The 25,977-nt window shown below is 51.2% G+C and overlaps 3 protein-coding genes across 13 annotated transcripts in view; 2 read left to right on the forward strand and 1 right to left on the reverse strand.

Moving 5' to 3' along the window:
* Positions 1-548: 548 nt before the first annotated feature.
* Cdhr5 (cadherin related family member 5) lies at positions 549-9,294 on the forward strand. 2 transcript variants are annotated; one of them, XM_032891462.1, is made up of 15 exons: positions 549-721; positions 802-977; positions 1,329-1,379; positions 3,680-3,772; positions 3,910-4,011; positions 4,121-4,231; positions 4,320-4,490; positions 5,141-5,231; positions 5,313-5,410; positions 5,514-5,714; positions 5,847-5,960; positions 6,036-6,120; positions 6,219-6,794; positions 8,315-8,475; positions 8,762-9,294. In XM_032891462.1, exons 1-15 carry the CDS (start codon positions 628-630, stop codon positions 9,224-9,226), a joined length of 2,589 nt encoding a protein of 862 aa, XP_032747353.1. In that variant the 5' UTR covers positions 549-627; the 3' UTR covers positions 9,227-9,294. The 2 variants fall into 2 exon arrangements, with proteins under 2 accessions (XP_032747353.1, XP_032747354.1); XM_032891463.1 differs by lacking the exon at positions 6,219-6,794 and having other exon boundaries at positions 550-721.
* Positions 9,295-11,525: 2,231 nt separating this feature from the next.
* Positions 11,526-14,979, forward strand: Irf7 (interferon regulatory factor 7). 2 transcript variants are annotated; one of them, XM_032891465.1, is made up of 10 exons: positions 11,526-11,601; positions 11,957-12,365; positions 12,449-12,611; positions 12,696-12,906; positions 13,210-13,265; positions 13,336-13,498; positions 13,662-13,757; positions 13,963-14,352; positions 14,438-14,556; positions 14,637-14,979. In XM_032891465.1, exons 2-10 carry the CDS (start codon positions 12,352-12,354, stop codon positions 14,790-14,792), a joined length of 1,368 nt encoding a protein of 455 aa, XP_032747356.1. In that variant the 5' UTR covers positions 11,526-11,601; positions 11,957-12,351; the 3' UTR covers positions 14,793-14,979. The 2 variants fall into 2 exon arrangements, with proteins under 2 accessions (XP_032747356.1, XP_032747357.1); XM_032891466.1 differs by having other exon boundaries at positions 13,432-13,498.
* A 305-nt stretch (positions 14,980-15,284) lies between these two features.
* Positions 15,285-25,977, reverse strand: part of Phrf1 (PHD and ring finger domains 1) — a 32,992-nt gene continuing 22,299 nt past the window's right edge. For 3 of the 9 annotated variants that reach the window (XM_032891468.1, XM_032891469.1, XM_032891467.1), the window contains exons 10-18: positions 22,802-22,929; positions 21,325-21,506; positions 21,079-21,198; positions 20,522-20,676; positions 17,328-20,003; positions 16,922-17,121; positions 16,494-16,823; positions 16,135-16,263; positions 15,285-15,626 (exon numbers count right to left, since the gene is read on the reverse strand). In XM_032891468.1, coding sequence (XP_032747359.1) covers positions 15,483-15,626; positions 16,135-16,263; positions 16,494-16,823; positions 16,922-17,121; positions 17,328-20,003; positions 20,522-20,676; positions 21,079-21,198; positions 21,325-21,506; positions 22,802-22,929 — 4,064 coding nt within the window. In that variant the 3' untranslated portion in view covers positions 15,285-15,482. The remainder of the gene's footprint in view (positions 15,627-16,134; positions 16,264-16,493; positions 16,824-16,921; positions 17,122-17,327; positions 20,004-20,521; positions 20,677-21,078; positions 21,199-21,324; positions 21,507-22,801; positions 22,930-25,977) is intronic. The other 6 variants (XM_032891473.1, XM_032891472.1, XM_032891471.1 and 3 more) reach the window with 5 other exon arrangements.

Here is a 25,977-nt window from a genome sequence, read left to right on the forward strand (position 1 = left end):
CCAAGGCTCTGCCAGGCCCTACCCTGGGGGCACTGCTGTGTTTCTCAGACCGCAGGAGCAGCTGGCTGGGACACAGCCTTGTCCTTTGGGAGTGGAAGAGGGAAGGGAGGTAACATAACAGAGCTCCAGGGATTTTCTAAAATAAACATTGAGAAGAAAGAGAGGAGATGAGGGTCACAGTGGACCCAAGACCAATGGCTCAGCCCGCATCCCTGTTCTTGCTCCCAGTTCCCCAGCCCTGCCCCAGCTCCCCAGACCTATGGCTCCATCCCCCAGTCCTGCTTCAGCCCCCAACCCTGACTCAGCCTCCTTAGGTCTATGGCTCCAGAGCCTTGCCCTGGCTTCCCACGCCTATTCTCCACTCCTGGTTCTCAAGATTTTTTACACCTTATGTGTGGTGCCTGTAAGTTGAGTCCTCAGCTAACTTCCTGGAAGTCCAAGCTGCAATATGACCTCATGTCCCCTGTTAGTGCCGGCCGGCCAGCGGGATCCCCCTTGGTAGAGGCCATCTGTAAAGGATCATAAAATGAGGCGGTGCCTGGCAGGGGCGAAGGTCGCCAAGGCAGGAATTGTACCAGCCCTGGAACCAAGCCGGCCGGACCCTTCTTCCAGGTGACAGCTGCCACCATGGGGGCTCCGGCCCTCCTGTGGCCTCCCCTGCTGTTGCCATTGCTCGTGGTGCTGTTTGGCCACCTTCCAGGGACCTTGGCCCAGGCTCAGGGTAGGTACTGAACATGGGCAGGATGGGTGGGTGGCAGAGCTGGGCTGGGAGGAACCAACTTCTCCTTTGCAACTTTCTAGTCTGCTCTGCGAACCAGACCGTGTTTACAATGAACGAGAACACCACTGTTTCTGGGCCACTGGCGCACATTTTTGTCCCAGAAGACCAGCATGTGACCTTGGGACAGTTGTCCACCCCTAATGCCTTTAGGGTTGATGGCGATAAGCTGTTTCTCACCGTGACTCCAGATTATGAGGTACAGACTGTAGACCGAATAGAATATGCCTTCATGGGGACACAAATGGGCATCCACTCCCCTAACCTGGGAAAGATTCAGGGAAAGAGGGACTGAAGGGATCTATATGCTCCTGGCAGTGAGGAGCCCTTTCAGGCCCAGTGGTTGGTTAGATGGTTGGTTGGTTGGTTGGTACTGAGGGGTAGGGCCATAAGGGGACAAAGTTGCCAAATGTCCCCTATACCCAGGATTTCCCACAGGTGACTGGGGCGCTGGGGCACTCCCTGCTCTCCTAGCCGTACTCTCCTATCCTATAGCAGGATAGTTCCCTATGTGGCAAGTGACTCATAGGGCCCCTGGCTTTATCCTCAGGAAAACTCGTTGCTGGAGGCAGTCCTGGAGTGTAAGAGGGGAAATACTTTGGTAAGTTAACCCCATTACCTGACCACCTGGGCCTTTTGTCAGAGTACCCCAAGACCACTCCTCCAAGACCTTACCCCAGGGAGTCTGAACATCAACTCTCTCCTAGCCACTTCCATGATTCTTTTAGCCTAGATTCTGCCCTGAGCTCCAGACTCAAACTCAGCTAACGTAGAGCCCAGTATTAAGTCAGTACCTTGAGACCCTAAGTCGGCCCCTCACCCCTCACCTGGGAGACACCTTCACCTGCCAGCCACTTCTGATGTCACCCCATCCAAGGAACACTGTTGGCACGGTTGACTGTACCTCAGTTAGAGTCGGACTTACTCTTCCTACCTCTACTCCGTCCCATGGGGCCCTGGCCAGTGGCTCTCCTTTCTGACCCTTCTTGCACATCCACTTGCTGTTCTTGTCCTTGGCCCTCCTCTATTCCCTCTCTACACAGGGAATCCCGAAAGCTCATAGCCACAACCCCATGCAGCCTCACAGAAGCTTCCGCATTTTCTTACTGGAAGCCAAAGTCAAATGCACAAGTGGGTGGGCAAGGCTGTGGTATGCAGACACTGACCTGGTGTGCAAATTCATTTTGATGCCTAACCCTCCTACTTTATACTGTCCCCTACCCTATCCCATACATCTTATCCTCCATCAATAGCCTTTTACTAAAGGACACTAGAAGAAGTAACAGGCCCCACACACTTCCTGCTTCACTGTGAGCAATTCTCACACCCTGCACTCCTGCCCTGCACCACGACATGTTACCCACACACATCTTGGCCTATGTCTCTAATAGATCATAATAATTAAAAACAAAACGAGGGGTTGGGGATTTGGCTCAGTGGTAGGCGGCACCCCTAGCAAGCACAAGGCCCTGGTTGGTCCCCAGCTCCGAAAAAAGAAAAGAAAAAAAAAAAAACAAAAAAAAAACCAAAAACGAAATTCTTTTTTGGGTAAAGTTTAGTGTTAGACTTCTGTCTTTTTTTTTTTCTTTTTCTTTTTTCTTTTTTTCGGAGCTGGGGACCGAACCCAGGGCCTTGTGCTTGCTAGGCAAGCGCTCTACCACTGAGCTAAATCCCCAACCCCTTAGATTTCTCTCTTAATCAGGCTTTCTATTCCTGCACCAATATTATGACCAAGAAGCAAGTTGGGGAGGAAAGGGTTTACTCAGCTTACACTTCCACATTGCTGTTCATCACCAAAGGAAGTCAGGACTGGAACTCAAGTAGGTCTGTTTTCAGACCTGTAGCTGTTTTCAGACACACCAGAAGAGGGAGGGCATCAGATCCCATTACAGATGGTTGTGAGCCATGTGGTTGCTGGGAATTGAACTCAGGACCTCTGGAAGAGCAGTCAGTGCTCTTAACCACTGAGCCATCCCTCCAGCCCCATTGGGTTGCTTTCTTATAGAACCCAGGACCACTATCCCAGGGACAACACCACCCACAATGGGCTGGGCCCTCCCCCCTTGATCACTAGTTGAGAAAATGCCTTACAGCTGGATCTCATGGAGGCGTTTCCTCAACTGAGGCTCCTTTCTCTGTGATAACTCCAGCTTGTGTGAGGTTGACACACAAAACCAGCCAGGACAAATACCTGCCTAGTATGATTGAAGCCCTGTGCTCCACCTTCAACACACAAATATACTTCCCACACATACACACAGACACACAAGAGACAGAGAGAGACAGAGACAGAAACAGAAAGACACAGACAGAGAGAGACAGAGAGACAGAGAAAGAGACAGAGACACAGAGAGACAGAGAGACACAGAGAGACAGAGAGGCACAGAGAGAGAGCCATGGCCTTGACATCTGTCACAGCTGAGAAGAGCAGCTTTCCGTCTCTGTCCTCCAGCACCTGGCTGTGTTCATGTCTCCCTGGGTCTCAGGAAGGGCTGTCATGGGAATGAGCTGTTTGATTTCGACCTGAAGGCCCTTTTCCCACCATCCTTTTGGAGACCTGTTTTTGAAGTCGTGAGATGCTGTTTTTCTCCCTTTGATATTTTGCTGGTTGTGCCCCCAGGATTGTCATTCTCTCTCTTCAGCGAACCCACCACATGCACGTGGCCACACTCTAAAACTTGTCTTTACAGTTTGAGTGCATTCCTCCTAGAACAGGAGCTCCTAGGCCACCACATTGTTGATGCCACCAGTGTCTGTGGAATGAAAGACAAAGAATGACTGACTAACTGAATGGATGAATGAATGAATGAATGAACAGATAAGAAGAGGAAGGAATGAATGATGGGGGGCATCAGAGCATTGCTCCTCAGCCAGGGGCTGACTCTGGTGACTTTGCTGCAGGTGACACAGCTCAGGGTGTTTGTGGTTGTCCTGGACATCAATGACAATGCACCAGAATTCCCCTTTACAATCAAGGAATATAATGTATCGGAGGTGAGTCCAGTCTGAACCAGTGCTGTCTGAGTATGGGGAAGGCAGGGGACACAGGGGTCTCTGGGAGACAACATCAGGGAGATCTATATACAGAAGCTACAGCATGGCTGGACCAACCTCTTCCTCTCCATCCCCAGGACACCAGAGTGAATACAACCGTCATCCCTGAGACAGAGCTGAAGGCTACAGATGCTGACAAAGATGACATCCTAGTCTACACTCTGCAGGAAGTGACCCCCGTCAGTGCTTCCCCATCCCCACACATTGCTGACAACCCCCACCCTTTCTGATGCCTCCAGGCCTCAGTTCATCCACCTTCCAGAGTCCAACCTTCTTCCCTTCCCTCAGAATGCCAGCAAGTTCTTCTCCCTGGTGGGCATAAACTCCCCTGCTCTGAAGTTGGACCAGACCCTGGATTACTACAAGAGTCCGAACATGACCTTCAGGCTGCTGGCACGGGTAGGCAGATCACATCTTCCCGAGTCCTGGATGTTGTAGGCCCTGTCCACGCTGGGCCTAACCTATCAGGGGCTGGCCATTACTACAGGATACTAGGGAAGAGAATGTAATTCCCAGCCATACGGCCACTGCCACCGTGGTCTTGAACGTGCTGCCAGCTGACCTACGGACCCCCTGGTTCCTGCCGTGCTCCTTTACCGATGGCTACTTCTGCATTCAGGCCCAGTACCACGCAGTTATCCCCACAGGACACAAACTGGTAATGGGAAGTGAGGAGGATCAGGGTCAAACTTGAATCTAAGGCCAAGTCAGAAACTATTCAGGGTAGGGATCTGGCCGCCGTCCTGCACTCCTGGAGAGGCTTGTGGACAATTCTGTGATTTGTGAAACAAACCTGAATGAACAATCAATCAATCAATCAATCACCAATCAATCATTAAGTATCCTTCCCAGCCAGGTGGGGGTGGGGCATACAGACAAAAATCAGTGAGGAGTACATGTCGGCTGGGATGTGAGGACCTCAGGGGCTGGGCTGATGCTGATAAGGATCTGCTAAGTCCTTGGTCAGCTGAGTCTCCTGAGGCCAGTGGTGCCCCTGGGCAGGCGGCATACACTGGGGCTACAACATTTCCTTCTTAGCTTCTTGTTGCCACTGAGTCCTGCTGTGGCTGCAGCTCTGTCCCAAGCAGGCACTGCTCCTCCCTCCAGGCTCAAATCCATGTTTCAGATCTTGAGGGACAACAAGAGAGTAAGAGCTGGGACTCCTTTTTTTTTTTTTTTGGTTCTTTTTTTCGGAGCTGGGGACCGAACCCAGGGCCTTGCGCTTCCTAGGCAAGCGCTCTACCACTGAGCTAAATCCCCAACCCCGAGCTGGGACTCTTAAACCTCAAGATGTTCCTATTCCTACAGCCATCCCCTCTCATCTTGAGTCCTGGTCCCATCTATGCTGTGGACGGAGATCAGGCCATTAACCAGCCTATCGTCTACAGCATTATGATGGGTGAGTAACGGCTTAGCCCCACAGCACCTGGACCCCACAACAGAGGGACCAGACACCAAACTCCACCACGAATTCTCCCAGGAAACACGGATGACACATTTATCATCAACAAAGACGATGGCAACCTCACGATGGCCAAAAGTATCCCCAGCCCCATGACCTTCACCCTGCTGGTCAGGGTGGGTACCAGCACTGGATGAGAGATGGGTCCTCTGTGGCCCCAGCTGTGGCCCCAGCTGCCTTAAATCCCAATACCCACTCCCGCTTCCCCTGACTCCTCAGGCCGAGCAGGCTGACATGGCTCGATACTCAGTGACTCAGGCCGTTGTGGAGGCTCGCGATGTCACTGGGAACCCACTCCAGTTCTCTCAGAGCCTGTACTTTGGCACGGTGGTACTGGGTTCTGAGGCTGGCACAGCAGTGAAGGACAAGACCTTCCCTTCAGAGATCCTGAGGATCCAGGCTCAGTACCTAGGCTTCCCGGTATGCAGTCCCTTCCTGTTTACCTACGAACCCTCTAAGTATACCTGGACCCTCTGGCCTCCTCTCTCTGTGTAGACTACTTGGGATGGACTATAGAGTACCAGGCCTAGGTCTCACTGGAGTCTCATCTAGGACCTCAACTCGGCTGTCACATATCAAGTCACCAACTCCTCAGAATTCATCATGAATAAGGATATCTTGCTGACCACTGTGCCTATGGAGACAGAAAGAACAATCCGCATAGAGGTGGAGTGGGGATAAGGGGAGTAAGGTGTGGGGGTAAAAAGGGACCCAAGAGAACAAGTCCCTTTCCTGACCCAGGTAGAAGCTAACAATACTGTGACTAAAGACAGAGCCACCACTATTGTGGAGATCCAGGTGTCAGAGCGGGAGCCGCCCTCCACAGGTGAGCACCCCCAGATCCCCAGGCAGGGTGGCTTCTCCTCTGGGACAGACATATCTGGGGACAGAGGCAAACCCGAGTTCTGTACATGCCACCACCAGAGTCCCCCACACCCCCAGAAGCTGGAGGAACAACTGGGCCTTCAAGTAACACCACTTTGGAAACCCCCTCGACCTCTGGGACCTCTCAAGGACCTGCCACAACCAGCCCTGGGGGAAGTGCTGGCCCATTCCCACCTGCAGGCACAACCCTAAGCCCACTCACCTCTGCCCCAACTGTACCCGGGGGGTCCCCTACTCTTGGAATCAGCACCTCTCCCCAGACAGCTACTCCTGGTGGGGATGCAACACAGACCCCCAAACCAGGAACCTCTCAGCCAATGGTCCCCACTCCAGGGGCTAGCACCTCTTCTCAGCCAGCCACACCTAGTGGCAGCTCAACACAGACCCCCAGGCCAGGAACCTCCCAGCCAATGGTCCCCACTCCAGGGGCTAGCACCTCTTCTCAGCCAGCCACACCTAGTGGCAGCTCAACCCAGACCCCCAAACCAGGAACCTCCCAGCCAATGGTCCCCACTCCAGGGGCCAGCACCTCTTCTCAGCCAGCCACACCTAGTGGCTCAACACAGACCCCCAAGCCAGGAACCTCTCAGCCGACAACCACTGGGCCCATCTCAGGTAGTCTAACACGTTGCCCTGGAGTCACTGTCACCCTTAACTCAGACAGGGGTTCTAGGATGTGCTCTAGAAAAGGGTCCACCCGGGCTAGTCTGGCCTGACCACACTGACTATGGAGTCTGTGTCTAGCTCTAGACAGAGGGCCCCAAGAGGTCATAATAGGTGAACTGAAGAAGGTACAGGGATACAGAAGCAGATTTTAAAGCCAGTGAGTCCCATAATTCCCAGGACAATCTGTATTTAGGGTCTTAGGTTAGGTAAGGGCACTATTCCAATAAGTAGGGAGATACAAGATAAAAAAAATGAATGTTATGGCCATCAGAGTGTGCTAACAAATCCCTTTAATCCCAGCATTAGGGAGGTAGTGAAAGGCACACCTCTGTGAGTTTAGTCCAGTCTGGTCTAGCCTGGTCTACAGAATTTCAGCCAGCTACAGAGAGAGAGAGAGAGAGAGAGAGAGAGAGAGAGAGAGAGAGAGAGAGAGAGAGAGAGAGAGAATATGTGTTAAAAATTTATGGCTGGATGTATTGATACATGCCTGTGATACTGGAGACACTTAGGCAGGAGGACCACTTAAGCCTAGGAATTCAGGGCTAGCCTGGGCAACATACTGAGGCAATTCTGCTAAAACAAAAATAAAAACAAAAAATCCAGGGCTGGGGAGATGACATGCTTGGTAAAGTATTTGCTTTCCAAGCACGAGGACGTAAATTTTGTCCCCAGAAGCTACCTTATGCAGCTGAGCATTGGGATGTGTTGGGAAATCAGAGACAGAAAACCCTGGGGATTGCTGGCCAGACGGCTTAGCCAGCTACAAGGCCAGCTGCAGGCCAGTGAGAGACCCTGACTTACAGAGTAAGATGCGGACTGGCAAGATGGCTCAGCGACTTGTCCGACAACCTGAGTCAGATCCCTGGGTCCTACAAATGCAGAAAACTGACTTCTGCAAGTTTTCCTCTGACCACAACATGCACCATGACATGCAGCACCAACACAAATACACACACCACATAAATAAACTTAACACACGTACACACAAGAGGTTCCTACTGAAAGGTCTTTTTTACTGGTCACTCAGCTGTACCCACTGAACCTCTGAGTGTACAGGGTGACAAGGGGCCAGGCACAGCTAGCTGTCCCATGGAAATGATCACCAGAGGCAGCTCTCCATGACTAACTTCTGCAAGTGTCACTGAGCCCTGCTCTGGTCTAAGTACAATGTGTATTCAAAATTGTGGTTGATGGTACATAAGTCAGAGGTCACCACAACTGTTTGCAGTGTGCCCTTGGAGGCCATCCTGGTGAATCAGAGGTCGGTGGTCATGTTCCCAGGGGCTGTGGTATCTCCCAGGCAGGCTCCCTGCTGGAGGTAATAGCACCCATTCTCAGAACCTCAAGTCTAGATGGTGGGCCAGGAGAGGCCCGTCTTGTTCTTATGGTACCTCAGCCTGGCCCAGGGTGGGAAGGGAAGTTCTTAGGAGTGTTCCTACGGTAAGTGGCCATGGTCTCTTGGATACCAGGAGTAGGCGAGCTGGGTGATGGCCAGAGATTTTCCACGGTGGACATGGCAGTGTTGGGCGGGGTGCTAGGGGCACTGCTGTTGCTGGCCCTCATCTTCTTGGTCATCCTCATCCATAAGCACTACCGACATCGGTTCACTTGCTGCTCTGGGAAGGCAAAGGTAAGGGCCTCTGGCTGGGTACTGGGTGAGGTAAAGTAGAAAGCAGACTAATAGGGCTGAGGAGTCACAGAAAAGGGACATGGAGGGATGAGTGGGAACAGCTGGGGAAAACAGGGCTTTATGAGGGAAAGAATCAGAGGTAGGCCAGGATGGGTGTTCTGATACCAAGTGGTAGGGGTGGGGTTCAGGGGAAGAGTGGGAGCCAAGCTGTGGGAGGAGGGTTCAGAAGGCACTTGTGGGAGTCATATCATTGCTGCTGATGCCTTTGCCCTTACTCCCCCCTCAGGAGCCACAGCCAAGTGGCTATGACAACCTGACCTTCCTCCCAGACAACAAGGCCAAGTGGTCACCCACCTCCAACCGGAAGCCAGAGCCGGGCCCTGAGCCTGTCCAACCGCCCCTCCGGCCTCCTAGTCCCATGTCTTCCAGTCCCACGCCCCCCAGCTCCATGCCTCCTAGCCCTCAGCCCAAAGCTTCCGGGTCTCCCAAGACAGTCCAGGCAGGGGACAGTCCTTCAGCCGTGAGGTCTATCCTGACTAAGGAGCGGCGGCCGGAGGGGGAGGGCGGCTACAAGGCTGTGTGGTTCGGCAAGGACATCGGGGCAGAGGCTGATGTGGTGGTTCTCAACGAACCCACCGCCGACGTGGACAGCGCCAGTGCCTCGGGAAGTGAGGGGAGCGATGACGATGATGACCCTGACCAGAAGAAGAGTCTCCGCCTTGGCGCAGACGCAGACAACACTTACGTCTAGCTCAGCGCCCGGACTCTCCGCCCCAAGCCACGCCCCTTTCCTCCTCTAATTAAAGTAGCACTTTCGAATTCCGGAGTCTTACGGTGGTGGGAGGAAACCCGGCGGTGGGAGGAACACGTGCCATGGGTGTGAGAGCCCAGCTGCGGTTTCCGGGTGGCTAGCCGCTGGAAAGTTCCCATTGTAGCCAAGGGGGAAGAGAGAGGTCTTCGCTAGAGATCTCCAGCTCCTTGCCCAAGATGGATAGCTTCACTTGAGGGAGGGAAGGAGCCAGGACCGTCCATTCCACATGTACATTCATTTGGGAGAGGTGGTCCTTGGGATCTTCCTGAGTGTCACAGCCCATTTCAAAGGTCTGGCCAGGAATGGTGGCTCCCATAATCCCAGCATTTGGGTGGACAGAGACAGGCGGATCTCTGTGAGTTTGAGGTTAACCTAGTCTCCATAGTGAGTTCCAGGGAAGGGAAAACTATGAGGAGAGAGCATTTCTGGGGGGTGGGGGTGGGGGGCTGTTTCGGCAATGACCAGGGCACTCTGCCCCACACAGAAGGTTTAGACGAGAAACAGGGACCTACAGGTCATGTCCGTGAGTGGAGGGAATCCAGGGCTGTGGAAGTTAACACAGCTCTCTGGGCCTGCTTCCTAGGAGTGCACACCACACTGAGTTTCTCCCTGAACAGTAGTCATGGCATGTTTTCTAATGAAAAGTGACCCCGATGATTTCCTTTCCAAGGTTTTTATTTCCTTCCAGTGTTTGAATATTTTTAAATTGGCAGTTTTGGGCATTTAGACAGTGTAGCTTTCGGCTTTCATTTTGACTGGTGATTTTCCTGCCCAGTCTCTCCTGTCATTTTCTTTCCCCCTTGTTGGAACCCTTCTCAGCCAGCCTCCCTCCTACTTTCGTCTTCTCAGTATCCCCCTGAGTTTAACTAGTTTCTATTTAAAATTTTTGTTGGTTTTGGTGTTTTTAAAAAAATTACTTGGGGCTGGAGAGATGGCTCAGTGGTTAAGAGCACTGACTGCTCTTCCAAAGGTCCTGAGTTCAAATCCCAGCAACCACATGGTGGCTCATAACCATCTGTACTCTTCTGATGTGTCTTAAGAGAGCTACAGTGTACTTTATATATAATAAATAAATCTTTAAAAAAATTACTTTTATGTGTATTAGTGCATGATCTACACACATATCTGTATGAGAGTGTCAAATTTTGGAGTTACAGTTGTGAGCTGCCATGTGGGTGTTGGGATTTGAACCCCAGTCCTCTAGGAAGAGCAGTCAGAGCCCCTGACTATTGAGCTATTTCTTAGTTTTAGCTTCTTGACCCAGCTGGAACAAGAACAATTTATCACTAAATATATGACCCCCCTTCCCCTAGAGGTAAATTGCTAACAGTGGGGGAGGGGCACCGGGCCCCTCCCACGCCTATGATGAAATGTTACTGGGACCACTTTTGTGGTCTTGTGCAGTGAGTTCACAGGTGGAATGGCTATGTCTTGCTCAGAGACATATTTTGCTGTACATCTCCATTTTCGGGCATTCGTTCTTTGTACACCACCTTGGGAGATGTCCCTTGAGCCTTGGAGAGGGTGACAGAGATGGCTCCAGCATCGCTTATTCTTTGCTCTTGGGCCAGTTACAGGATTCTACCCACTGTAATGAGAAGGTTCTCTTTTGAAGGATGGACACAATCCTAGACTGTGGTGATATCATGTGTATGAGTGCATCTGCCAGAAGAGGGCATCAGATTCCATTATAAATGGTTGTGAACCAACATATGATGGCTGGGAATTGAATTGATTCTGGAAGAGCAGCCAGGGCTCTTAACTACTGAGCAGTGTCTCCAGCTCCCAGGGTCTTACTCTTTAAAGCAGGCTGGCCCCAACCCTTCTGCTTCAACCTCTCCTGGATGGTATATTCTTATCTGTACCATTCTCAGTGTTAAGCCAAATTGTACCATAGCCTCTCTTTAGACTCCATTTTCTAAGACTTTTCTGCAAGCTAAACAAAACAAACAAACTGTTGTGGATATCCCTGCCTTACCCTGATATGCTTTCCTGAGGAGGTACAGGGAAAGACCTTTCCTACACTTCCACCAGGAGCTGAGCCCAGCAAATATACCTCCACCTGCCACTCCTACTGTCCTCCAAGACTTGACCATTCTGTCCAAAGTAGGGTCAGCCTCTCTCAGTGAATCTACAAAGGGCCTAGGAGACTGAATCTGAGAGCTGAGTGCTTCAGATTTGTGACACCCCAGGGGCGTGTGGAACCCTTAGGCCACACCCTGCAGCATTCCGCCCCGCCCCTGACCGAAGTACTATAAAAGCACGGCTACCTCCTTCTCACTGAGATAAAACCGTCCCGGCGGCTCCGGTACCAGGTATGTGGGACCCTTGGGCCACTTGGGGAGGGAGGTGAGATAGTGCCACAGGGGAAATTCTTGTCCCCTCCACAGAGTAGTGAGCGATTGGGGAAGGACAGTGAAGAGAGACTCGGGGAAACAGGAGGGCAGACTCCCTGGGAAGCATTTGCAATTGAATCTGTAGGGGTTGGGCTCTGAGAGAGGGTCGGGTGGAAGTCGAGGACTGCACCCGTTGGCGAAGGCACGGAGACAGTGAGGCCCGCAGCTCCACTGCGCTGTTGAGCTGTTTGGACAGTTTAGGTTTCATTTTCCCGAGACGCAGTTTCGTTTCACTCGCCTGGGCCCGCCCCTTTTGTTCAACATGTCTTTGCAGGGTCCAGCCTGTGACAGCCCATCCAGGCCCGGACGCTGGATCAACACCTGTGACATCACATGTGCGCTCCCGCTGCTACATCTGTAGTCACATCTACAGCCACCTTGGCCTAGGAATCCACACAAGTTCGGAACCTAGGTGGCTACAAGTTCTCAAACCTCATCTGTGACCCTCAACACCCTAATACCTGGGTCACACTTGTGAAACTTCAATTCCCACCTGTGACCAACACTCCTAACGTTTAAAACATATTTATGAAACTTGGTTACACTATCTGTGGCTAAAACCATAAAGACACCCAAGGGACTCTTACCTTATTTGTAATACTGCCTCAGTGACTGCAAGTCATCAGAGTAGCACCTACTTTCTCCCAGACTGCCCGTGTAGAAGGAGCAATGGCCGAAGTGAGGTGAGAACATGCCTACCCTGGTTGTATTGGGTCCCGTATCCCTTGCATTGGCCCTAATCCTAGCATGGCTGCCCTGCTTGCAGGGGGGTCCAGCGAGTGCTGTTCGGAGACTGGCTCTTGGGTGAGGTCAGTAGTGGCCGGTACGAGGGGCTGCGGTGGCTGAATGAGGCTCACACAGTCTTCCGTGTGCCCTGGAAGCATTTCAACCGTAGGGATCTGGATGAAGCTGATGCACAGATCTTCAAGGTGGTACCCAATCCTGCCCTCCTTATAATCCGCCACAACTCCTGGGGAATCCAGCCTTAACCCATGCTCTCTCCTCTCCTTCAGGCCTGGGCTGTGGCCCGAGGGAGGTGGCCACCTAGTGGAGTTAACTTACCACCCCCAGAGGCTGAGGCTGCTGAGCGAAGAGGCTGGAAGACCAACTTCCGATGTGCACTCCGAAGTACAGGGCGCTTTATCTTGCGTCAAGACAACTCAGGGGACCCTGCTGATCCGCACAAGGTGTATGAACTTAGCCCGGAGCTTGGATCTACAACTGGTGAGGAGGGCCATGGATAGGGAGGGCCGTACACGGCCGCTGCTGTTTTGGTTGCTTCAATGGTTTGACTTGTGGTTTTTGAAACTAGTTGTAGATTCAGTTCCTCTCCTTTCAAGGTGTGTGTGTCTGTGTGTGTGTGTGCGGGCACGTGTGCTTACACTTCCTCCTAAGTCAGAGCCTTGGGCTGAGTGAGGTGCTTTGGGAACAGAGGGTTTGAGGAATAGAGAACTTCTGGAACTGCTCAGGCACCATAACCAAGTTACACATCAGCCTCAGATCCGAATCCTCTCCCCTCTCCTTCAGGCCCAGCTCTGGAGAACAGGGAAGAAGTGACCCTCAGCAGTGCCCTACCCACACAGGTACAGTCCGGTTCATTCTTTCTAGGTGTGGGCGATTGGCAGCCGCCTACCACAATGCTTTCTCTTGCAGGGTATGTCCCTAGGATCATTCCTGGCAAGAGGAAATGCTGGGTTGCAAACCCCAAGCCCTCTGCTTTCTGGTGATGCTGGGGACCTCTTGCTTCAGGTTCTGCAATACAGCCACCTATTAGACTCTGAGTCTAGGGCGGACTCAGTCCCACCACAGGCTTCTGGTGAGAGACAGGAACTGTTACAGAGCTGGGGTCAAGCTAGAGAACCCCATCTGCCTAAGGCTATATGAGAGGGAGGATCACAGAGCCCTTGCTGGGAGGAGGAAAGATAAGGGTGCTAGAATGACAGGGGTAAGATTGACAGGCAGCTCCAACTTGTCCTCAGGCCAGGAGCAAGAACACCTTCCTGAGGAGCCCCATGCAGCATGGCAGATGGAAGCTACCTCCAGCCCCAGGCTTCAGCACCCAGTTCTGATGACTGGTGAGGAACCGGGGACCTGTTGGTGTGGGGTAGAGCTGAGGTGCTAGCACAGCTCTTCTCTATTACAGACCTAGATCCCAAGCAGAATACTGCTCCACTGACCCTCATACCAGTGCCCCAGTGGGAGGCAAATAGGCCTTGGCAAGGAGTGTGGACAAAATGCCTACCCATACCCATCACTCAAACTTGGTCTATATATACCCAGAGCGCAACCTTGGGTCCCTGGATGTGACCATCATGTACAAGGGCCGCACAGTGCTACAGGCAATGGTGGGGCACCCCAGATGCGTGTTCCTGTATAGCCCCATGGGCTCAGCAATAAGAACTTCAGAGCCCCAGCCGGTGATTTTTCCGAGCCCCGCTGAGCTCCCAGATCAGAAGCAGCTGCACTACACAGAGACTCTCCTACAGCATGTGTCTCCAGGCCTTCAGCTGGAGCTCCGGGGGCCATCGCTATGGGCCCTGCGAATGGGCAAGTGCAAGGTGTACTGGGAGGTGGGCAGCCCTATGGGCTCCACCAACCCCTCCACCCCAGCCCAGCTGCTGGAGCGCAACTGCCATACTCCCATCTTTGACTTCAGCACTTTCTTCCGAGGTCAGTGAGGTGTCTGTCTGGGGTGCTTGTCCTTTGGGGCCTGGAGCCTTTCTTAACCTGCTCACCAGAGTGATCTCCTTAACAGAACTGGAGGAGTTTCGGGCCCGGAGGCGACAAGGATCACCACATTACACCATCTACCTGGGTTTTGGGCAAGACTTGTCAGCAGGGAGGCCCAAGGAGAAGAGCCTGATCCTGGTGAAGGTAGAGCCTGGGTTGGCCAAGTAAAGATGTGTGGGCTGCTGGGTAAGCTGGGTAAGAGCCCTAACATGTACTTTCCACAGCTGGAGCCATGGCTGTGTAAGACACATCTGGAAGGCGTGCAGCGTGAGGGTGTGTCCTCTCTGGACAGCAGCAGTCTTGGCCTGTGCTTGTCTAGCACCAATAGTCTCTACGATGACATTGAACACTTCCTCATGGACCTGGGTCAGTGGGCTTGATTCAGAACCCCAACTTCCAATAGAGTTCAGAACCACTGCTGCCCTGGCTCAGGCTTATTCCCTGGCTATATGTCATCTCTAGTGGACCTTGTGGAGTCCCTTGAAAGAAGGTGACCCCCACTCCCTACACACTAGGCCTCCTTTGTAGCACTCATCTTTACAATAAAGAATTGGTTGGGTTACCATACCTCTCACTGGATACAAATGCTTTAAGACAGGAATGGGGAGCACATGTATGGTGCCCAGCGTGCTTGGGAAGGTGAGCTCTGTGTTTGTGTGTGTGTGCGTGCACCTAAGCCTCTGAAACCTACAGCACTGTGTCCTATCTCCTAACAGGAGCACAAAGCAACTAGAGTAAGAGAGTTGCTACAGCAGAGCCCGTCAGGAGTAAATGCTGACAGCTGGCTGCGTGGCAGACACAGAAGCTTCCCACTGAGCCGTCAGGCTTTCTGAAACCAAAATCACTTCCCCTTCTAAGCACCAGTCCATAGAGAAGTTTCTAAAGATAAGCCATCTTTGATAAATTAGACCACAATGGAAACAGTGTATCTATAATATACATATAAAAAGTCCAGTTTTCAATTGTAAGCAAGACAGGTGCAGACAGGTATCATGAGAACCTCAGAGGCAGGAGTGCTGGTAGCCCCATTTCTTTCCTACTGGGGACGCCTCCCCACACAGTGGCTAGCCTCAGGTCTCAGCACCTTGAGTGGGTGGCTCCTCTCCAGCTTCAGTCTTCTTGTGCTTGCGCATATGCCTGTATTTGTCCACATAGGCCTTCACCAGGTTGGCCACCTTTACAGGGTTGATTTCGCCACTCTTGCTGTGGCAGATCTGAAGACAAAACACGTTACTCTGAGTGCTCTCTCAACCTGTCACAAAGATCAACTCAACCTTGCCCCTTGGCCTTGTTATGGGTACTTGTACGCCCACACTACACACATCTATAATCACACTTCACAGAACTGCTAAGGTTTATCTTCCCGAGTCAGAGGTCAGAAAGAAGTTAGAACTGGTTCCTATAGAAAGATCTGCCTGTCTCTCAGAGACTTAGTTCCTCCAAAGACCCAAAGAAATTAGGGGGTTGAGGACATCTGAAATTCCTCATCTATTATTTTGTTTTTAACGAGCATTGTCTGAGGGACACTTTGCAGGACACAGGACTCATCTAAGGCTTCAGCCATTGGCTTAGCTGGCTGACTCCACACTTAACAGACCCAGGAGTCCAATCAAATATGAAATGGCAGCTCTCTGACACATACAGATTTAGCTATTCTGTGTTACTATGTTCCTTGCAACCTCAGGATTGCCAAAAAGGCATGTTTGCCTGCTTGCAGCCTACCTTCTGCACAGCTTTGCGCAGTATGTCCTTGTATTCCTCCTTGGTCACTTCTCTCTTCTGGTAGAAGGGTTTAATGGCCAGCTTCACTTCCTCCACAGCCCGTTCCTGCATGTGCAGCTTCTTCATGTACTAGGAGTGAGGAGGACATGTGTGACCCTGTGGCAAGATGGCCAAAACTGACCTGTGGGCCCTTTGGTGAGAAGCCAGTAGTTCTGGGATATTCATTTGCCAAAGAACACTAAAGGAAATGGGCAGGCTGCTCTCTCACCACCCTGACCAAGCCCCCAAGACTGGATACTATACTTAAAATCAGGCCCAAATAAGACAGGGGCTGTGGAAGGACAGGCAGCAGCACTCACCTCCTCCTTTTTGGTCTTCTCAGCAGCTGTTTTGGGAGTAGCCGTCCTTTCTTCTGAGTTGTTGGTGGTTGGAACAGCTAGCTCTGAGGCTGTAGCTGGCATAGTGGACACTGGGGCCAGGTTCTGTGCTGCACCACAGCCTGCTAGGGGAAGGGTCCCCTGCAGAATCAACTGGACTGAGGGCTGGTTGACCAGTGCATAGGGCGGGATGCTTGAGGGCTGAGCCAGGGGTGGTGGCATGTTGGGGCTGTAAACCTGGGCAAGAATACCCCCTGCTGAGTGTAGAGTCCCAACAGCTGGAGGCCCTTCTGCCCTGGGAACACCAGGGGGCTGTGTAGAAAGGAAGTAGTACCATGAAGTCTAAGCCCTGAGCAGGGGAGCCCAAAAAGCCCAGCACAAGGACCATGCCCCTCTAGCCCAGCACCCACCTGAGAGGGATCTGCATCAGGTAACCCAGACTCCTGGAGCACGTGGATGGGAGGGGGCAGCTCGGAGAATGGTGCCTGCTGAAATCCTATGAGGGCCCTGTCCTCTGCATCCCAGTCTCCTTCCTGGGGCCTCTGGGGCCTCTGAAGTGGTGTCCCTGAGGACCCAACAGACAGGGAGTGTGGATGCCTTGTGGTCAACCCTGGCCAAAACATTTTCAGAGAACCAGCAGTAGGAACCAAGGCCAACCTGCAGATGTGTCTGTAGAAGCTGGACTTGAGTAGGGGCCCCAGATCGTCAGGAGAGGCTCGTAAGGAGGCTGCCTTCCTGCCTCAATGCCTGTTCTACACCCCTGACCCACAAGGACAACCATCACCAGGGTCATAGCCAGGGGCAGGACAAACTCACTTGGATCTCTGTCCAGGGCTGGGGTGCTGGCCTCTGCTTCCTGCAGGTTCCAGGTGACTCTTTTCACCAGGGTTCTGGATCGCAGCAGTGGGGCCGGGGCCACAGCATCCTTGGGCCTGACCACTTCACATCCTCTCCCACTCAGCAAAGGACTGTCCTTTCCCATGGGCACCACACCTGGGGTGCTCAGAGTTGTAGCAGTGGTCTCTACAGTGTCCTGCCTGAGCAGGCACTGGTCTGAAGGGGCCAGTGGCTGGGGTGCAGGCTTTGAGATATCTTCACTGTGAATTGGTAACACCTCCCTCTGGGTGACAGGTAAAGTACTGTCTTGTGGAAGGCTGGCTGGGGGCAGTATGGGGTTTGGTAGGAAGTCTCGCTCGGGGGAGGAGTCTGTACTCTCAGGGGAAGGAGGTGAGCTCATATCATCGAGCTGGATGAAGATGGCTTCATTTGAAAAATCCTCAAAGACGTGGCCTGCCTCCACAGAATCACCATAATCAAGGTCCTCAGGCACACATGAAACTGACTCTGCCAGGACAGGAGGGACTTCTGGAGGGTTCAGGTCAGCCACAACCACCTCTGGCAGGACACTTACTACCTCTGGCAAGACACTTACTTCTGAGACTGGAGGCTTGGTAGAGTGGTCTCCATCCTGCCGTGGCTCCCCCTGTGGAGCAGGGGCTGGGGAAACCTCCCTCACAGCCCCCTTCTTCTCTGGGGAATGGGGATGCTTCTCACGAGAATGTGGCCTTCGTGTCCTATGCTCCACACTGGGTGACCGAGACCGCCACCTCCTTTTCTCCCGGGACCGAGTCATACTCTCCTTCTTGTCCATCCGCTCTCGGCTCCTCTCCCGATGTTTATGTCTCCGGTCCCTCTCCAGGCTGCTGTGTGGTGAGCCATCCCTGCCACGAGATCTGGACCCTGAATGCCGCCTCTTCCGTCTCCTACTCTCATGGCGCTCACAGGAGGAACTGCCAGGACTCCCTGAGCGGGACCTGGACTTCCTCCAGCATCTGCCATGACCCCAGGGACCCCGTCTATGCTCCCTGTCTCTGTCCTTCCTCCTCTTTGCTCTGTCCTGGCTGCTGGCACGGTCACTGGAAGACCTCCGGCTCTTAGTCTTGGCTCTGTGTCTCTTGGTGTGTTCCTCGGTAAATGGAGATACTGAGCGTGAAGTCCTGTCCCTGGAGCCTGAGCGAGTGCTGGATCGTGTCCTCTGGTGCTCTCTGGCAACCTTCTTCTTCTTCTTCGTTTTCTTCCTGCTTCGGGAGCTGGAGGTGGAGCGGGAACGGGATGAGGCTCTGAACTCCACAATTCTGTGGGTGGTTATCTGTGGAGCATCTGGGCTTGGAACACTTGGCTCCTCGACAGTCACACATGTCACTGTCCGCTCCTCAGAGCCAAAGAAGGGCGTACAGGACACTCCATCCTCATCATCCCAAGGGTCTGGTGGGGATGGCCTCTGTGCTCGGGCTGAGGAGCCCTGAATTTCTGTAGGCTCTATTTCACCTAGTCCTTCTTGCTCCCAATCAGAGGCTCCCTCAGCAGGCCCCTTGCCAAGTAACTCCAGCATGCCAGAGACAGGCTCCCCAGGGGGCTGGGGGTCAGGGTCCGTCTCAGTCTCAAAGACGCTTTCTACTCTGTAGGAGGTCACACAGCGCACAGTCTGGAAGGCTGGGGCCTTTGGGCTATTGATGGAGATAGTTCTTGTGATCTCAGAGGGCAGAAGGCCTGGACCAAGACTCTCTGGGCTGCTGCTAGGAGGGCTAGAGTCTGAGCCAGTGGGATCAAAGGGGTCATAGATTTCACTTTTGAGTTGTTTCGGCTTCTTGATGGAGAAGAGGGGTGAAGGGTTCTCCTTCCTCTGCACCTTGCTGTCTACTGGCCGGAATGTGTTACAGAATCCAGGGCTGGACAGCTGGCTGCAGTGCGCAGTGTTCCCAGGGATGTTGATCCTGAAGCTTTCAAAGCTAGACCCAATGCCCTTTCCTCTTGAGGGCCCTAGAGGAGCTAGGTTGCCATGGGAGCTGGGCGCAGGAGGTCGAGAACCACTTGTGTGTGAGCCAGTCTCCTGGGGACCCCTGCTGCTGGGCTCACTGTCAGCCCGGCCTCGTCCTGGCTGCCCAGGGCCTTCCCTGCCAGTCAGGCGGCTGATGCATGCGCTGGGGAGCTCGACAGTCTGACCGCTGGCTGGGGCCTGGTCCTGTGTGCTATTACTGCCATCCCTGCGGATCTTTGGTATCCTGGGGAGCTTGGAGAAATCAGGTCTCCTGGGATCTGTTTTCTGAGGATGCCCAGGAGCTATATTTTTAGATGGAAAGTTAGAATGAGTCATGGTCTTAGTTGAAGCAGAACCAACCCGTACATTGGAGCCATTGAGTCGGGGGCTGTTACTGTGTTTCCATTTAGGTCTGCTCTCATCTGAAAGGTTCCCAGACAGACCTGAACGAGGGGTCACTGATGAATCTGACCTCACAGGTGTCTGCACTATTTGGGCAGGGAGACAGCGCAGAGCTGTTCTGTCCCCACAGCTCAGCCCTGAGTTTGGTCGTCTGTCTCCTATGAGTCCACCGGATACGCTCTCTGAAGGTAGTGCCCCAGGCTGCAGGTTATCTCTGAGCCTGGACTCTTCTCTGGATTGAGTCACAGAATTTCGCTGAAGAGAAACAGGAGCTAAAAAAAAAAAAAGTCAGATAGCAAGCCTTCCCACTTCTTTTAACAAGTTCGATGATTTGTGAACACAACAGACACTGAAACTGAAACTAGTTTTCAGGGTAGACACTAATTGTCCCTCCACAATGGAAGTGTTATGACTCAGCTGTCCTACTGACTACCTGAGGGACCATAAATGGTCCCCTGCCATGTAGTCTTTCTCTTTTCAGAGAGGACTGTGGTTCAAATGTATCCCATTCAGTGTGACAGACAAGAAGCTGCAGATGGAGATGCTGTCCACTCTTGACCATATTGGCTCATGGGACACTGCACTAAGCATCTGAACTGTCCTAGAATTGTCACACTCACTTAACTATGCAGACCTTGGAAGACCCTGACAGAACTCACATTGGCTACGTTCTTAGCAGTGTTGCCCCCAACTCAGGGCAAAGTCTGGGAACCTTTCCAACTCATCCATTTCTAGGACTGTGATTTTTACATTTCCACATCCATAAGGAAGGGCAGCCCATGGTGCTCACCTGCCCTCTTGGCACTGAGAGAGCCATCCCGGTGTATGACAACATCAGCACTGCTCATCATCAGGAGGCTCTGGCCACACAGGATGCTCCCCAGCAGGTCAGGGACGGGGGCCTCCTCCACACTGGGCTCTGGGGCCACAGCAGGGAGCTGCCTCCTGTAGACAGATGAAGAGAGTGGTTCTGCTAGCTTGGTTCCTCTGTATTCCCACTCACCAGCCCTATCATGGGGATCAAGTGTGTAGGGAGATCACTTATGACATGTATGCCCCACTTAAGGCATGAGCTGGCAGGAACGTTATCTCTACCTGTTGGTCACTGTGGACCAGGACTGCTGCCTCACTCAAAGACCCTTTCCCTTTTAGAGACTAAGGCCAGTGTGGCTAGCAGCTGTGCTACTTGACCCTGAGACAATTAGCTTTGACTTAGCACTCAGAGCCAACCTCAACTCAAGCACATGACACCAAGGGTAGCTAGCTGCTCAGTCACATCACCGAGGGCCATATGGAAAGGAGAGACAATTTAGTCCCATGCCCTCACCCACTCCAGAAGCCCCATACCTAGCGAGTCCCATGGCGACAGGTCTGGCCACAGGCTGGTGAGACTGCAGGGCTGAGCGGGACAGCACTCTCCTCTTGGCACTCAGAGGGGAAGGCGGATCTGCAGACTGTTCTCCATTGCTGGATGGGACACATGCCAAGGGGACACTGACACAGCAGACCTGTGACACTGACATGGTGCCACATGCAGCCTAAACAAATCTGAGGATGAGCTGGGGGCACTGGGACAGTCACCATTGCAATTACCTGTCAAAAGGGTCTAGCGCATAGGGATCTCCAAACAGTGACAGAGAAGCTGCTCCAATATCTGCCCTCATCAGCCCAAGAGAGGGGTCCACAGGCTTGTATACTGATGGCATGCTGGTGCCACGGACAGGCCTGCGGAGGCCTAGTGTTCGTGCAATGCGAGAACGAGCTGTGACTTCGTTCTGAACCAAAGTGATAGAAAAAAAATTAATGACTGGCACATTGCATTTAAATAGCCACAGGAGGAACAGTTGTGGACTTTTAACACTATCACAATTGTAATCATTCCCAAGATACTAAAATCGAGGACCACATGCCACTTGCTCTAGTTCTGAGTAAGGATGGAACAGAGCCAACACCCTAAGCTGAGACCTCTCCCCAGGTCTGTCCACACTTCCACCATGGGCGATGGCCCCAGATGTTCTACTAGGGGGGGTCAAAAGGAAACACAGTAATTGCAGAGGGAGAAAGTGAGCTCAGGATGGATTCTAGTATGGTCTAGAACTTTCTAGAAACAAGAAAGGAAGAACTGATATTGTCAAGCCCTTAGGCCTCAGGGCACAAAGTAAGTGCTAAATGACCACAGAATCCAAGAACATTATCAGCTACCTAACTTCCTTATAAATTTAATCACAGCGGGGTTGGGGATTTAGCTCAGTGGTAGAGTGCTTGCCTAGGAAGCGCAAGGCCCTGGGTTCGGTCCCCAGCTCCGAAAAAAAGAACCAAAAAAAAAAAAAATTTAATCACAGCCAGAAGAATCTGCTGACATCCAGAACAAATGTTCTAACTACTAAATATTTAAACATGTCTTTATATTACAAACATACACTAAAAAACTTACTTATCAGGCAATGGGTAACAAGTATAAATTCAAATAAAACACATGGTCAAGTTTTTGTGTGTGTCCCCCATGCCCTCCCGCCCCCAGCATTCTGCGTCTATAAGTACCATGTGTGTCTCATGACAGCAGGGCTGAGTGAGAACACAGTACTTGATGTGGATATACTGAACACAGGCTTCTCACACACGAGGCTCCCTAAGACAGCTCCCTAAGACAGACACTGACTATCTGCCCTGAGGGTTTCAACTCAGCCTACCCACACCTGTTCCTAGTTTAGGATTGAGAGCCCTTTGATCTAACCAGCCAGTGACCATAAGAAGGTGACCTGAGGGGTTGGGGATTTAGTCAGGGTAGAGCGCTTGCCGGCAAGCGCAAGGCCCTGGGTTCGTCCCCAGCCTGAAAAAAAAAAAAAAAAAAAAAAGAAAAAGAAGGTGACTGAGCCCCGCTGGCCCTCCCTCTGCCTCTATGTTTCAGGGCTCATCATACATAATCCTTAACATACCCTACTCCAAAGGACCTAGAAGCACACCCACCCGCCTACAGAGCAGCAGAAAAACAGCCACGTTGACACTTCTGCAGCAGAGGCATACAGAGGAGCAAGACTGGCTCATCTAGACACTTCTGCTATATCCTCACCTTCAGCTTCCTCCCTTTCGTCCTCCTCACACGGTGCTGTCGTTTCTTGGCTCTTGTACCCCCACTCTTACTTTTCACAGATGACCTGGACCGGGTTTTCTTCCTTCCCAGTACTTTCTTTCGTCTCCCTGAAAAGACAACATTGAATGTCTGTGATTCAGTACTGCAGGGTCTTTTCTGACTTGGGTGACCCAATCCTCCAAGCTCTGTTAAAGCAGAGCTTAGGAAGCTACGGAGAGGGTCTAGGCACCTCAGGACTACCGTGTGCTGGCTTTAATCTTACATACAACTCACACACAAAGTTTATTTTTTATGTGTGTGTGTGTGTGTGTGTGTGTGTGTGTGTGATGCAAGCACGTGCCCTTGGAGGAAAGAAGTGGGCATCAGATGCCCTGGCACTGGAATTATATGTAGCTGTGAGCCATTCACCGTGGGTACTGGGTCCGGTCCTCTTGGAATAGCAGCAAACACTTTTCTTCAACTGAGCCATCTCTTCAGTCCCTGCTCTTGAGACAAGAGTTATGTCTCATGTAACCCATGATGGCACAGTATACAGCTATGGATGACCTTGAACTCTTGATCTGTCTACTGTGCTTCAAAGTGCTGTATGCCTGGCCTGCTTAATTTTTATTTTATGTGTTTTGAAACAGGATTTCTCTGTGTAGTTGTAGCTATCCTGAAATTCACTCTGGCCTCAAACTCAGATTCGCCTGCCTCTACCTCCCAAGTGCTGGGATTGCAGGCCTGTTACACCACCACCTGGCACTACTTCTTCATTTATTTACTTTTTTTAAGGACTTTGTTTTTTTTTTTTTTTTTTACTTTCTTCAGACACACCAGAAGAGGGCATCAGATCTCATTATAAATGGTTGTGAGCCACCATGTGGTTGCTGAGAATTGAACTCAAGACCTCTGGAAGAGCAGTCAGTGCTCTTAATCACTGGGCCATCTCTCCAGCCCCTAAGATTTTTATTTTATGTGTACTGTTTAATTTTTGTTGTTTTGCATATATATATATGTTCGTTCATGTGAGGATGTCAGCCCCTTGGAAATGAAGTTACAGACAGTTGTGAGCTGCCATGTGGGTGCTGGAAATTGAACCTGAGTTCTTTGGTAGACCAGTCAGTGATCTTAACCACAAAGCCATTTTCCAGCCACTATTTATTTTTGCTTAATTGTCTAAGTCTGTAGCTGGTCTGGAACCCATGGAAATTCTACTTCAGCTTCTCAAGGATTACAGATGTGAACACGCCTCACCTAAGAATTTTTTTGAATATTTTATTTTATTTTACATGTGACTACCTACTTTGTCTACATGTGCATGCATAAGTCCACTACCCAGGCATTCAGAAGAGGGCGCTAGAGTTCCTAGACCAGGAGTAACAGTCACGAGCAGCCATTGGTTCAGGGAACCAATCCTAGGTCCTCTGCAAGAGCCACAAGCACTCTTCACCTTACTCAGCCTTCCCAGCACTCTCCTGGGAAAGTGAATTCTTAAAATTTATTTTGTATGTGTGCATGTGTTGGAGAAGTCAGAGGGCAACTGTAAGAATTGGCTCTTCTACCATGTGATCTGGAGATTGTAATCAGGGTATCAGGTCTGTTAGTAAGAGTCTGTATCTGTTAAAAATCACCCACGGTCTTTTGAGACACTCTTCTCTCATTGTGTAGTGGAGAAAATGACCTTGAACTCTGGATCCTCCTGCCTCAGGAACACTGGGATTAGACACTGACCAACTTGTCTTGCAGTCTGGGCAACAAGCACTGCCTTGGCCTGGAATTTTTTTTTTTTTTTAGTATGTGAGTACAGTCTCGCTCTTCAGACACACAAGAGGGCATCAGATCCCATTATAGATGGTTATCAGCCACCAGGTCACTGCTAGGACCTGAATTCAGGACCTGAGGGAAGAATAGTCGTGCTTTTCACTGCTGAGCCATCATTTCAGCCTAACAGAATTGTTTTTTTAAACCAGAGAAATAAATCTGTAACATTTTAAAGTAATGTGTTCCTGGAGGGGAGGGGATAATCCAAATAGCAATGAAAAGATGGGGCTCTTCTACCTCTCTGAGCAATTAGGTTTTTAGAGCCGTTATATACTTTACATAAATCCAAAAACAGAACACATGAAAACCAAGAGCTGAAGACAACAATGGCTATAACATGACCATTCATGGTCCAAACAGAGCTCGCCTAGAGACTGGAAGACCAACAAGCACTCTGAGCCCTTGTGGAGATACGCACTTTCAAGCAGAAATCAACTGGTAAAGGACCTGTGTGCTGTGGTCTAAACCACCCTCAAATGTACTGCCATGACTCTTTATTCTAGGATTCTGACAAGCCAGGACTGAATACACCAGGATATGTTGTGGTGTGAAGGGAATACCAGGTAATTAGCAGCTCAACTAGGGCAGACATCTTCTGCAGGAACCCCCAGGAAGCAGAGAGCACAGTGCCCCTCCTCCCTGGTTGCCCTTTCTATGGCTCCTATAATGCACAATCAAACATAACTGAAAATACCAAGTGGGAAATTCAAGAAGGAAAAAACTCATAAAATTTAAACTGTACCATTTAGAGGAATGTGATAAAGTTTCTGGCATACAGCTCAAGTATACAATCTACAGATAACAGCAAAGTGAACACTGCTTCTTTACACAGACCAAATGCCAGGGAAGAGTAGAGAAGGGAGCTAACGCACACAGCCTAACATGAATTTGTCTTGGATCTTAATTCAAATAAGCATTCACATTTTTAGTTTGAGACAGCTTCCCATTTGTAGCCCAGGCTATACTCAAACTCATGTAGCTAAGGATAACCTTGTGCTCCTGGTCTTCCTGCCTCCACCTGTGAAGTACTGGGATTACAGCATGTGTCACATACCCTAAATATTGTAACCTACCCCAAGGAACCTGAGGCAGGTAGAGTATGATATGAATTCAAGGCTACCTGGGTCACAAAGAGAAAATCTGTTATAAAAAAAAGGGAGAGGGACTGGAGAAATGGCTCAGAGGTTAAGAGCACAGGCTGTTCTTCCAGAGGTCTCAGATTCAATTCCTAGCACTCACATGGCAGCTCACAACTGTCTGTAACTCCAGTTCCAGGGGATCTGACTCCCTCACACAGACATGCAGTGTACTATAAATTAAAATTAATTTTTAAAAAAGGGAGAAGGAAGGAG

This window comes from Rattus rattus, chromosome 2, assembly GCF_011064425.1.
Source record: "Rattus rattus isolate New Zealand chromosome 2, Rrattus_CSIRO_v1, whole genome shotgun sequence".
Classification (NCBI taxonomy): Eukaryota; Metazoa; Chordata; class Mammalia; order Rodentia; family Muridae; genus Rattus; species Rattus rattus.